The sequence below is a fragment of the Henckelia pumila genome, chromosome 4 (genome assembly GCF_033568475.1).
Source record: "Henckelia pumila isolate YLH828 chromosome 4, ASM3356847v2, whole genome shotgun sequence".
In the NCBI taxonomy this organism is placed as follows: domain Eukaryota; kingdom Viridiplantae; phylum Streptophyta; class Magnoliopsida; order Lamiales; family Gesneriaceae; genus Henckelia; species Henckelia pumila.
The window spans coordinates 180,960,893-180,973,832 of NC_133123.1; the positions used below are offsets into that span (position 1 = coordinate 180,960,893).

General features: G+C 36.6%; 1 protein-coding gene across 1 annotated transcript; it reads right to left on the reverse strand.

Moving 5' to 3' along the window:
- Positions 1 to 556: 556 nt before the first annotated feature.
- LOC140862385 (uncharacterized) lies at positions 557 to 6,940 on the reverse strand. The gene is made up of 9 exons (XM_073265407.1): positions 6,726 to 6,940; positions 6,517 to 6,575; positions 6,110 to 6,221; positions 3,772 to 3,852; positions 2,438 to 2,618; positions 2,194 to 2,269; positions 1,851 to 2,071; positions 1,580 to 1,693; positions 557 to 877 (listed from the first exon to the last, which is right to left on the reverse strand). The coding sequence occupies exons 1-9, from the start codon at positions 6,938 to 6,940 to the stop codon at positions 557 to 559; spliced, it is 1,380 nt and encodes a 459-aa protein (XP_073121508.1).
- Positions 6,941 to 12,940: the final 6,000 nt, after the last annotated feature.

Genomic DNA, 12,940 nt, shown 5'->3' on the forward strand with positions numbered 1-12,940 from the left:
CTCAAATCCGTAAATTTTCAAATTAAATACTTTCGGCTCGAAAATTACATCTCTAATTTCCATAATTTCTAAATTGAATATTTTTCCAATTCCAGAATTTAAATCTCAAATTTCGTAATTAGTAACTTAATATTTTCAGGACCTTACACACAAAAATATGAATACTAAACTTAACAACAAAAATTAATAAATGAACAAAAATAAAGATGTAAAAACTAAAATTTTTGGGTTGCCTCCCAAAAAGCGCTTGGTTTAGAGTCGTCAGCCTGACTTTCACCAGATTTAGTTAGGATCTTTGAGCACTGTGCTCTCCGCATGTTGTACTTCGTTGCCTAAGTAATGCTTGAATCTCTGCCCATTCACCTTGAAAGTTCGTCCATATGTACATCTCAGCTCAATGGCACCATGCGGATAAATAGTCTTCACGATAAATGGCCCAGACCATCGCGATTTCAGCTTTCTTGGAAATAATTTCAAACGAGAAGTAAACAACAAAAATTTTTTAACCCGATTCAAATTTTCTGCGCAAAATGTGTTTGCCATGCCACTTATTTGTTTACTCTTTGTATATCTTGGCATTCTTATATGCTTTATTCCGGAATTCGTCCAACTCATTTAATTGCAATTTTCGCAGCTCTCCAGATACTTCAAGAACCATGTTCAGCTTCTTGACAGCCCAAAATGCTTTGTGCTCCAACTCCAATGGCAAATGACACGCCTTACCAAACATCAACCTATAGGGCGACATCCCAATAGGTGTTTTGAATGCAGTGCGGTAGGCCCATAGTGCATCATCTAGCTTGATAGCCCAATCTATACGATTTTTCTTAACCGTTTTCTCCAAAATTTTTTTGATTTCCCGGTTAGAGATCTCAGCCTAACCGTTGGTTTGTGGAATGTATGCGCACACCACCTTATGCCTAACACCATACTTAGTGAGCAAGGTATTAAAAATTTTATTGCAAAAGTGCGTATCTTCATCACTGATTATTGCTCGTGGAGTCCCGAACCTCGTAAAAATGTTTTTTTGCATAACTTTACTACAACACGAGCGTCATTAGTAGATGTGACAATTGCTTCCACCCATTTCGCCATAATCTACTATTAGTAAAATATAAGTGTAACCAAAAGAAGGGGGAAATGGACCCATAAAATCAATGCCTCACACATCAAATAATTCGACTTATAAAATATTTGTGAGGGGTAGTTCATGTTTTTCTAGAGATATTCCCAGTTATTGACACTTATCACATGATTTCACTAAGGTGTAACTATCTTTAAACAAATTAGGCCAATAAAAACCAGATTTTAATACCTTGGCAGCAGTCCGTGTTGCTCCAAAATGTCATCCATATGGCGCTGAATGGCATTGTTCTAGGATTTCTTATGCTTCTTGACCCGCCACACATCTCCTAATCACTTGATCATTGCATATTTTGAACACATAAGGGTCATCCCACAGAAAGAACTTGATGTCATGGAAGAATTTCTTCTTTTGATGGTTATTCAAATCTGAAGGCATAGCACCACAAGACAAAAAAATTGCGTTATCAACAAACCATGGAATGGAAGAACTCACCTGAAAGTTCTGTTCATCCGAAAACACTTCTTTTATGCTCTCCTCCTCCTTAACTTCTTCTAGCTCCAGTCTCGACAAGTGGTCCACAACCTGATTTTCGCTTCCTTTTTTATCCTTGATCTCAAAATCAAATTCTTGTAGAAGCAAAATCCACCTTATCAAGCATGACTTAGCATCCTTCTTGGCAAACAGGTAGCGAATCGCTGCATGATCAGTGTACAGAACAACTTTAGTTCCAATTAAATATGGTCTAAATTTATCAAAAGCAAACTACTGCTAGCATCTCATTTTCTGTGATGGTATAGTTTTGCTGTGGAGCATCCATGGTATGACTTGCATAATAAATGGCTCTAAACAATTTCTCTCTCCGCTGGCCCAAGACAGCCCCCACTGCATAGTTGCTAGCATCGCACATCAGCTCGAATGATTCTTTCCAATCCGGAACGATCATGATAGGTGTTGTGATTAACGCCGTCTTGATCTTCTCAAAGGCTGCAAACAGTCATTATCAAATATAAAACTGGAATCTTTTTCAAGAAAATTACATAGGGGTTTAATGATTTTGGAAAAATCTTTGATGAATCTCCAATAAAACCCCGCATGGCCTAAAAAACTTTCGATCCCCTTGATATTCTTTGGAGGTGGAAGCTTTTCAATTGCAACCATTTTGGCCCTATCCACCTCTAATCCCTGTAATGACACTTTATGTCCAAGGACAATGCCTTCTTGAACCATAAAGTGACATTTCTCCCAATTGAGAACCATGTTTTTTTCTTGACATCTCTGCAAAACAAGGGACAGATTATGAAAACAGTGATCAAAAGATGAACCAAATATAGAAAAATAATCTATAAAGACTTGCATCATGTCCTCCACCATATCCGCAAAAATCGCCATCATACACCGTTGAAAAGTCGCCGGTGCATTACAAAGACCAAAAGACAACCTCCTGAAGGAAAACGTGCCATAAGGACACATAAAATTAGTTTTCTCCTGATCCTCCAGTGCTATAGCAATTTGATTAACCATGAATAACCATCTAAGAAACAGTAATAGCAAATGAAAAGAAGTGGAAAATGATTCTTACGAGTAGCTTTGTTCAACTTCCTATAATCTATACAAACTCGCCAGCCAGTTACTGTTCGTGTGGAGATTAACTCATTATTTTCATTTTTTACTACAGCAATCTCACCTTTCTTAGGCACCACTTGAACATGAGACACCCAACTACTGTCAGAAATAGCATAAATTACACCAGCATTTAAAAATTTTAAAACCTCCTTTTTCACTACTTCTTTCATGGTGGGATTCAACCACCTCTAATGATCGACATAAGGAGTATATGACTCTTCCATCAAAATTTTATGCATGAAAATTGTTGGACTAATACCCTTAATATCAGAAATTGACCATCCTAAGGTAGTTTTAAAATTTCTCAAGACTCTCAACAACTTATCTTTTTCTACCTCAGACAGATGAGAAGAAATAATGACAGGACAGGTGGAATTCTCACCAAGGAATGCATAACATAAATGTGCAGGCAATTATTTAAGATCATGAGTTTCAGCAGATATGTAACACCTAAGATTTCATAATTTAAATTCCATGCCTAAAATTCATTTTTTTTTTAATAATTATGATGTTTAATTTCTTGGAATTAATTGCTTAAGTTTTCTTTAAAGTTTAAGTGCTCAAATATTTTAAGTTATTTATTATTGAAATTTTTGAGACAGTGACTTCCGGTTCCGGCGTTTGGCAATGGTGGATTTCGGCGGTGAATTCCAAGATTTGTTATTTTAAAAGTTTAGTAGGGAGGTAGGAGAAAATTAGATGAGAGTTTGAAAGTTAGAAATTTCCGGGTATCAGAAAGCATTTTTTTTTATTATTGCAATATTGGGCTTATTCTTTAACTTTTTCAAAAGTTAGAATTTTCATAAACCCGGATTAGTAAAACCCAATTTAATATTTTTAATTTGGGGTTTTTAAACTTAAGAATTTTATTAGTGTAAGTTAGTAGACAAAAGTTGTAGTACTTTAAAGTTGTACTATTAAAGCAACACTCACATCTACTTTTAATTACTTACACCTATGCTTACACACACATGTACACACTAGACACTCAACTTTTAAACACAAATTAAAACATTTTTTTTTGGGAAACCCTAGCCCCATTTTCTACCCAAAGAGCTGACCCCCCTCTCTTTCCCTCATTCCCTCTCCCACCTTCGGCCGTCCCCTTCTCCAAGCTCCAGCCGCGGCCACCGGGAAGCCACCTAGGGAGGTTTTTATTGAAGTTAGTCAAGTGTTTCCAGCCTTCATCCCTCTCATTTCGATTTTTCTTGGGTAGAAAAGATCAAGGCAAATATATTCATTTCCTTGGGCATTCAAGCAAGCTAACTAAGCATCTTTCCATGTTTCTTGACATATTTCGAATGGTTCATGTTTTTGCAAGACTAGGCTTTGGGTTTTTAGGGATTTTTCAGCTAGGGTTATGTTAAATTTTGAAAATTTCACATATGTTCATGATTAAGAGTTGAATGATGCATTGTGATGAGAAAAATGATGGGTTTCAATGCATATTGTCACTCTTGAAAATTTCAGAAGTGATGCAAGACTAAATTTCGAATTTTATATGGTGAGTGGGCTGTTTTTGAAGCATGTCAAGTGTATTTTATTGCTTGGCAATTGGTTGCATTGGTTGTTCATGAATTCAAGGCTTGTTGGTGCATAAAAATTGATGTTTTTGAATTTGTGGAGTGGAGGTATGGTTGAGGGCTGCCAAGGTGTTTGTGTTAAGTCCTAAGAGATGGTATTGAGTGTGTTTGGTGGTTTGGAAGTAGTTGGGGGCAAGGGAATAGGGCTTGGTGGTGTTTCCTCCTAGTAGAAGTGCTGAAGAATGAGGTTTTCCTTGAACAGGTCCTACTGAGTTTGATGCAGGTGAGGTGTAATATGAGGTCTGGGCATGGTTAGGTCTGTTCCTAGGTCAATTTCATGACGTTGTGGTCATGTCGGTATAAAATGGGCTCGTTTCGAGTAAGATTTCAATGAGTTATGGGTCTTTGAAGTTAAGGTGTCGGTGAAGAATTTTAGGAGTAAAAGTGGGCTGTTTGGAATTGAGTTTTGATAGGATTTCTTGGGTGGTCAAATGAGGTTACAAAATGGTCCTATGGTTATTTGGTAGTGTTTGGAGAGTGTCTGTTTGAGCGGGGTCGAATTTGGTTAAGGTAAGATAGAGTTAAGGACTTTTCGGTTTGATTGCTCGGGTTTTTCCTTGTTAGTAGAAAGTGGAGTTAAAGTTGGGTATTTTACCTAAGGGCAGCCACTCTCCAACCCTATGTCCACAATTTTGTATTGATTCTCATTTCCTAAAGTTGCATACTAGTATGTTTGGGTCTCGCCTTTGAGCCGAGCAAATGCTTATAAAGGAAGTCGCATTTAACCATGCATGCTAAGTATTTTGAGCCGAGTCAAAGAAGGAAAAAGAAAACATATTTTTTTAAACGAAGTTATTTGATTGTGACGAGACAGGGTATTGATGGGTGGAGGATGCCTCACTCACTTACCATAGATGGGTAGATCGAGATCGGGAGACATCCCGGGATCCCTACCAAAATAGATGGGTAGTGTGAGATCGGGAGAAATCTCGGGATCCCTACCAAATGACAGATAAAGGGGTAAGTCGCATCGGGAGGAATCTCGGCATCTTGTCGGCATAGTGCACTGCAGCCATTGATTTATCAAAACAGAGGGTCACAATTCAAGGATCTAAGTTTACAGTTTTAGTTTCAGTATCAGTTTGAATCGTCTTATTGCATTCAGTTTTCAGTCATGCATGAGTTTCAGTTAAGTTAAGAAATTTCAAGAGTTTCATAGCGTGAGTTGGAGTGTGTTCATCATTTACATGTTGTCTCATTCTCTTGTAGCATGCGCATTCTTACAGCTTATGTCTCAAGTATATTATGTACCGTATTTTGAGTATTACTGCAGTTATTTTAAACCCTTGTTATTACACTTTTTATACTTGTTGGGCCATTAGACTCACTATGCTTGTTTGTTTTCAAGTGAGGAGGAGTTCCTAGGGACCGAGGGGCAAGATCCTCGAGGTTGAGGATGCTGGCGGTGCAAGGCCCTATGACCGTCGCTGTTTTTATTTTAGTTCCGCATTAGAATATGTTTTGAAATAAAGGATTTGTCTATGAGTACTTTCAGTATTAGCCAGGATGTGTTTCCCTGTGCTTGAATTTTTATGATACAAAGTTTGTTATCGCTATTATTGCAACCGTGTGTGGTTGCCTTTATTTTTGAAGTTTATGATTATCGCGGCCTGGATTTCTTTTATCACTTTTACTTCTTTATTTTAGAATTGCTGCGTGTGACAGAGTGGTTTTTTTACTTTCAAACGAGTCATGGCAATTTTTTTTTTTAAAATCCGCATTTTTCTTTAATATTTAATTAAGTTTAGAGGTTAGGGTCGTTTCAAGATACCTCTGGTGCACTATTTTCCAATGCTTCAAATTCCTTAGGACTCACCATTTTTTTAAAGCTCCCTCGAGAAATGCTTCTTGTTCACGTCGCTCCCAATCTTCTTCCTTATAAAATGCCTCATCCGCAACCAAACATCTTTCTAATGGATTATTAATATCTGCACATGAAAAAAAATTATGAGAATCGATAACTTCAATGCTTTACATGTACTTACCTCGTTTGGTCCCCTCATGGTGTGATAAATGTTCTAGATTACAGCTTCACCACCAACTCTAAGTGTGAGCTCGCCCTTATGAACATCGATTAGCGCTCTTGCAGTGGCAAAAAAGGGTCTCCAAAAAATCAAGGGAGTTTCTTCATCCTCATCCATGTCCAATATCACAAAGTCTACTGGAAATATGAACTTGTCTACCTTCACCAAAACATCCTCCACAATACCCCGTGGATGGTACTTCGGCCAGCCAGCTGTAATGTGATGGTAGTCGCCTTGACTTCCTCAAGATCCAAAGTCCTGTGAACAGAAAAAGACATCAAATTTATACTTGATCCTAGATCACATAAAACTCTATTTACTTTATAACCACCAATAAAACAAAGAATAGTAAAACTCCATGGATCCTTAAGCTTTTGTGGCAATTTTTTTTGCAAGAAGGTGCCACACTCTTCTGTCAGGTTCACCACTTCATTGTCTTGCAATCTCCTCTTCTTGGAAATCACATCTTTGATGAACTTAGCATAGTTAGGCATCTGTTTCAAAGCATCTGCAAAAGGAATATTGATGTGTATCTTCATGAAGATGTCTATGAACTTGGAAAACTTCTCATCAAGTGCCTTATTTTTGAACCGCTGTGGGTAAGGAAGTTGTGGCTTGTACATCGGTTTTGATTCAGGTTCCTTCTTATTCTATTCAACAAATTTCTCCTCAACCACTGGGTCTTCAGTTTCCTTAACTTTTTCGTGCTCATCTTTTCTTTCTTCAGCCACTAGTTTCTTACCACTCCTTAACTCCACTGCTTTGCATTGCTCTTTTGGGTTCACTTCAGTATTGCTAGGAAATTGCCCTCGATTCTAATTCTTGAAATCATTTTCAAGTTGCCCAATTTGTGTTTCCATTGATTTCATCATAGCCCTCAAACTACACATATGTGTCTCCATGCTGTCAATTCGAGTCTCAGTTCTCGACATCCTTTTGCTAGATTCATTGACAAATGTAGATACAACATCCTCCAAAGGAGCCTTTCCTTCACCCTTGTTTGTATTGAATCCCGAAGGGGGATTCAACACATTTTTATTGTTGGCATAGGAAAAATTTTCATGGTTACGTAATACAAGATGATAAGTATTAGGGGGGGATCACCTCGATAATTTACATAGCCTCTGGGATTGATATACTGAGTTTATTCAGGTGGATGAGATTATTCTATGGCAACTGACACACCTGATGGATCTGCTTCACTCACCTTATTTAATGCAGCAACTTGTGTAGTCAACGCAAATAATTGTGCAGTTATTGATGTGAGAGGATCAACGCTATATACTCCAGCAAGCTTCTTAACTCCCATTCGCTCCGATGGCCATTGAAACTGTTGATGGTCATCTGTTCCAGCATGTCATAAGCTTGAATATGGTCCTTTGAAAAGATTGTTCCTCCAGCTGCAGAATCCAACGACATCCTTGTAGGCGTGTTCAAACCATTGTAGAAAAGCTCGATTTCTTCCCAATCTGCAAAATTATGATTAGGACAACGTCTAAGTAAATCCTTATACCTTTCCCAGGCTTCGTAAAGTTTCTCAGAATCCATCTTCCTGAAGGTGCTGATCTCAATATTCAATTGGGTAGATTTGGCGGGTGGAAAGTATTTTGCAAGAAACTTGACCGCCAATTCTTCCCATGTAGTAATGCTTCCCAACGGTAGTGATTGTAGCCAACTTCTAGCTTGATCCTTGATAGAAAAAGGAAATAAGCGTAAGCATATAATATCCTCAGAAACACCATTCATCTTTACCGTATCAGTTATCTCCAAGAAAGTTCGTAGGTGTAGATGAGGATCAGCTGTGTCGCTTCCATTGAATTGGTTCTGTTGAACCATGTTGATCAACGCCGGCTTCAATTCGAAGTTGTTGGCATTTATCATCCCTCGAACGATTCCAGAATAGTTAGCCTAGATCGTCTGCCTGAAATGATCTTTGATTGACACCAAGGGAGCTTGATTTTCTTCAGCCATGTTTTGTCGTTCTTCTTATCTCCTTGCTCTTCTCAAAGCACGGGCAGTTCGTTCGATCTCTGGATCAAAAAGTAGAGAATTCGCGCTTTGAGATCGTCGCATGAACTGCAAGTAAGAAGAATTAAAATTAATTAGTAACTTAAAAATAAAATAAAGAAAAAATCTAAATTAAAACTTAGACTAATTGGTAACAAGACTAAACAAAATCAATAATTTACTTCCCGGAAGCGGCGCCAAAAACTTGTTGTGAAATTTACGCTCGCAAGCGCACGATTGTCAAGTTTTAATATAATGATAAATAGAGTGTCGATCCCACGAGGAGTAACGTGAAAATATTCAGTACTTGTAATTAAAATAGTCATAATTTTATTTAGAAAATCAAATTTTAGAGATTTGCTGAAACATTAAAGAAATATAAGATTTTATCAAGCACACGCACACACAATTCTTACGAGATTATCAATGAGATAGGAATGGTTTAGAGGTTTTGATTTCACCTGGTCTCGACAATATTAATTTCTAATTAATCTATTTTCATGAATTTCTTTCAATTAATAACCAAGAACACTTAGATTAATCTATTTCCCTCTCCCGATCAATAAATAGAGTGTATCAACTACAGTTCAATTCCAATATCCCTATTAAAAATCTACTTGTAGTGATATATGTTAAACGATGTTCTTTTAAGGCTCTATTAAAGTTATATACTCTCTCGAGTTATATAAACAATTAAGTGTGATTTCTATTGATCCTATTCAAAATCCCCTCTCCCGAGTGCCAGATTCTAAATAAATTTAACAAATCAACTTATGGCTAGTAAATTGAAAAGACTTTCAAAACTAGAAACACAATTAATCTAGAGAAATTTAATACAATAAAATCAAAGATTCATAAACACGTCTCAACCAGCTACATCAACCTCTAGACTAAGAATTTTAGTTCATAGTAAATTTCAAAGAAAACCAAATCATGTTTAATAATCCAAAAATAATTCAACAACTAAAAGATAAATAAAGATGGAATAACAAAGCCGTAGTCTTTCTTTCGTGTCCGTTTGAAAGCCTCCATCTTCGTTCCAAGGAATTCTTCAATTCACGGACACAGTTAATCTCCAAAAATCTCACAAAGTTGTTCTCTCCAAAGTTTGATGTTTGTGGCGGCTGATATATGAGCATTCGACTCAGAAAAACTACTTTTATATGCCATAAGGATCGTCCAAAATAAGCCCAAGAAAATCCCAAAAGTTTCCATAAAAACTCGGACACCAAAATTCTGCATCACGCGACGGCGCGGGCACGCAATAAACTGAGCGAGCGCGCCTCACTCACGCTGATTCATTCTTAAAAAATTCTCGGATTGCACGGGCACGCTATTGAGCTGTGCGCTTAGCTCTCGCACTTTTCTTCATCTTTTCCACCGAAAGCGTGGGCGCCCCTTTGAACTGTGCGGCCGCGCTTTGTTCTCGAATTTGTCCATTTTCTTATATTTTTCAACTCTTGATTTCCATTTTTTTCTCCAATATTTTGGGCTTAATTCCACTTAAACTCCTGAAACTCCATTCTTTCTACAATAACAAAAACAACAACAAACTCAAGCAATATCTCCCAAATAAATCACAAAAGTCGAGTAAAATTATAAACAAACTAAGTGCATAAAATGCACTTATCACCGAACCTTAAGTACTTTCATGTATTTGGCTGTGTATGCTACGTTTTAAATGATAGAGATCACCTTGAAAAGTTTGATGCTAAAAGTGATAAATGCTTGTTCTTAGGTTATGCTTCGAATAGTCGAGCTTACAGGATTTTTAACTTAAGAACGAGAACATTTTTTTAGTCTATTAATGTTGTTTTTGATGACTTTGAAAATCTGAAGAAGAAAACTACTGAAGATGAAGTTGATGATCTGCCGAAAATTTCAGAGAGTTCAGATGTTGTTCAATATGTTACAACACATGCGACAACATCCTCATCAGAACTTCCAGAATCAAAATTTGACCAACCCATTGATAATGATGTAAAGAAAGACAGTGAGGTACATGAAGTAGGTAAGAATATTCCTAGCAAAATACAAAAGAACCATTCAACTTCACAGGTCATTGTTGAGATACATGGGGATATGCAAACCTGTAGGAAAGAAAAAGTTGACTACAAGAAGATGGCAGGACTGATTTGCATGAGCTCCACGTTCTCACAGTAAGATACTCGTGCTTTATCTCAAACATTGAACCCAAAAATGTAGTAGAAGCTTTGAAAGATGAATTTTGGGTCGCAATGCATGAAGAACTAGAACAGTTTGTTAGAAACGATGTTTGGTACTTGATACATTGTCTTGATCATGGCAATGTAATTGGAACAAAATGGATTTTCAAAAATAATACTGATGAATCGGGAAAAATTGTTAGAAACAAAGCTAGGTTGATAGCTCAAGGGTATACACAGGTTAAGGGGGTGGATTTTGATGAAAGATTTGCTCTTGTAGCCCGCATTGAGTCTATCCGACTTATTCTTGCAACTTCATGTCATATGAGAATAAAAATTTTTCAAAATGGATGTAAAGAGTGCTTTTTTCAATGGTATTTTGAATGAAGTGTATGTGAGACAACCCAAGGGGTTCGAGGATCCACAACACCTAAATCATGTGTATAAGTTGAAAAAAACATTGTATGGACTAAAGCGAGGACCTCGTGCTTGGTATGGAATATTGACAGAGTACTTTCTCAATCTTGGATTCAAAAGAGGTGAGATAAATAAGACACTGTTTGTTCAAAAATCTCAAGGTAATATTCTAATTTGCCAAGTTTATGTAGATGACATAATTTTTTGTGCTTCTTGTGAAAAACGTGTTGATGAATTTGTCAAATGCATGTATAATGCTTTTTAGATGAGCATGGTTGGTGAGTTGAATTATTTCTTGGGGTTTCAAGTCAAACAAATGCATGATGATATATTTTTGTGTCAGAGTAAGTATGCTAGAAGTCTTGTGAAAAAAATTCTTGAATGACAACACTAAACACATGCGCACACCTATGGGGTCTAGTGAAAAACTATCTAGGGACGATGTTGCCGAGGATATTGACAACACCCTCTACCGTAGCATCATTGGAAGTCTCTTTTATTTGAGTTCTACTAGACCAAATACCATGTTTAGTGTTTGTTTGCGTGCTAGATACTAGTCTAACCCAAAAGCTTCACATCTTAAGGCTGTGAAAATAATATTGAAATATGTGGTAGGGACATTGGATTTGGGGTTGTGGTACACAAAAGAAACCAACACTAATTTGGTAGGATTTAGGTATGCTAGCTGGGCAGGAGATTTAGATGAGAGAAAGAGCACCACTGGTGGTTGTTTCTACTTGGATAATAACGTATTGTCATGGTATAGTAGAAAACAAAATTGTGTATCTCTTTCAACTGTTGAATCAGAATATGTAGCAGCTGGAAGTTGTTGCTCACTACTTCTATGGATGAATCAAATGTTGGATGATTATGGCATAAAATGTGAAACTCTCATTGTGTACTGTGATAATTCAAGTGCTATTGACATTTCCAAAAATCCAGTACAACATTCTCGAACCAAACACATTGACATTAGACATCACTTCATTTGAGATTTGGTCGAAAAAGGCATGATTTGCATTGATTTTATTGGAACTAATAACCAGTTTCCTGATATATTCATTAAAGCATTGGATTTTGAAAGATTCCAATTCGAGGAAGTCTCTCAACATGTGTGCACTGTATACAGACATAGATGTGTTGTCTTGAGTGTTGCCAACACCTGATACAACACCTAACATGCATCAGCATTTTTAGGATCTTTAGATATTCTGCATTCACGCATTCATATGTTTTGTGAAGTGTTTGATAATTTGTAACCATCAACCAGTCTACACTCAGGTTTATATGCACAATTGTTTTTTATAGCCTAATAATTGTTAATTTAAATAGAGCTCTGACTAAATCACCTAGTAGTTGAGGGATGTTCGTATATTCCATGATCTTGTCCCATGTGAACAGTGATTTCGTAAATTTAGAAGCTCAACTTGATTAATTTATCAATGATAATCATCTTGATCATCAAGCTTAAATGAAAATCAGAAGAAAATGGAAAAAAACTACCTAAATGAATCTTTTGAAGACCGTTCCTTTAGTATGCAGGCTACCATTTCTGTAACAATAATTCTAGAGGGCTGTGTACTTAGTAAAACTTCTGGAAAACTTGAGTGTTGCTGCAAGATGTTGCCAACATTGTCGATAACACCTTGTCCACATTCTTTTTGCATGTGATTGCATTTTATTTTATTTTATTGTTACACTCTGTTTTAGGCATATTTAGAACATGAATATTTAGTTTTGTTGTGAATATATCTCTTTGAAAGGTTTGAAGTTCGAAATAAGCCAAAATCTAGTGATTTTCCCTATCTACTAACTTTTTGAATTTGAAGGGATTAATTTTGTTACAGTGGAGTTATAACTCGATGAGGAGTTTAATTATGGATAGTTTGTGAAATTATTTGGCCTGATTTATTACCTTCCCTAAGAATTTTTGTTGCGAAAATTAATTTCAATTTTCTTACCATTGGGATTTTTTTTAACCGTTAAGGGTCAATCACTTCGGTCAAATAATTAGGAGGTGAAGGATTATAGGAT

Bases quoted from the DNA above. Each gene is read 5' to 3' on its own strand.
- LOC140862385 (XM_073265407.1), bottom strand. From the start codon at position 6,940: ATGTACAAGCCACAACTTCCTTACCCACAGCGGTTCAAAAATAAGGCA. The intron at 6,222-6,516 runs GTACCATCCACG...TTTCATGTGCAG, and splicing joins ATTACAGCTGGCTGGCCGAA to ATATTAATAATCCATTAGAA. The intron at 1,694-1,850 runs GTTTGCTTTTGA...TTTGAGATCAAG, and splicing joins AAAATGAGATGCTAGCAGTA to GATAAAAAAGGAAGCGAAAA.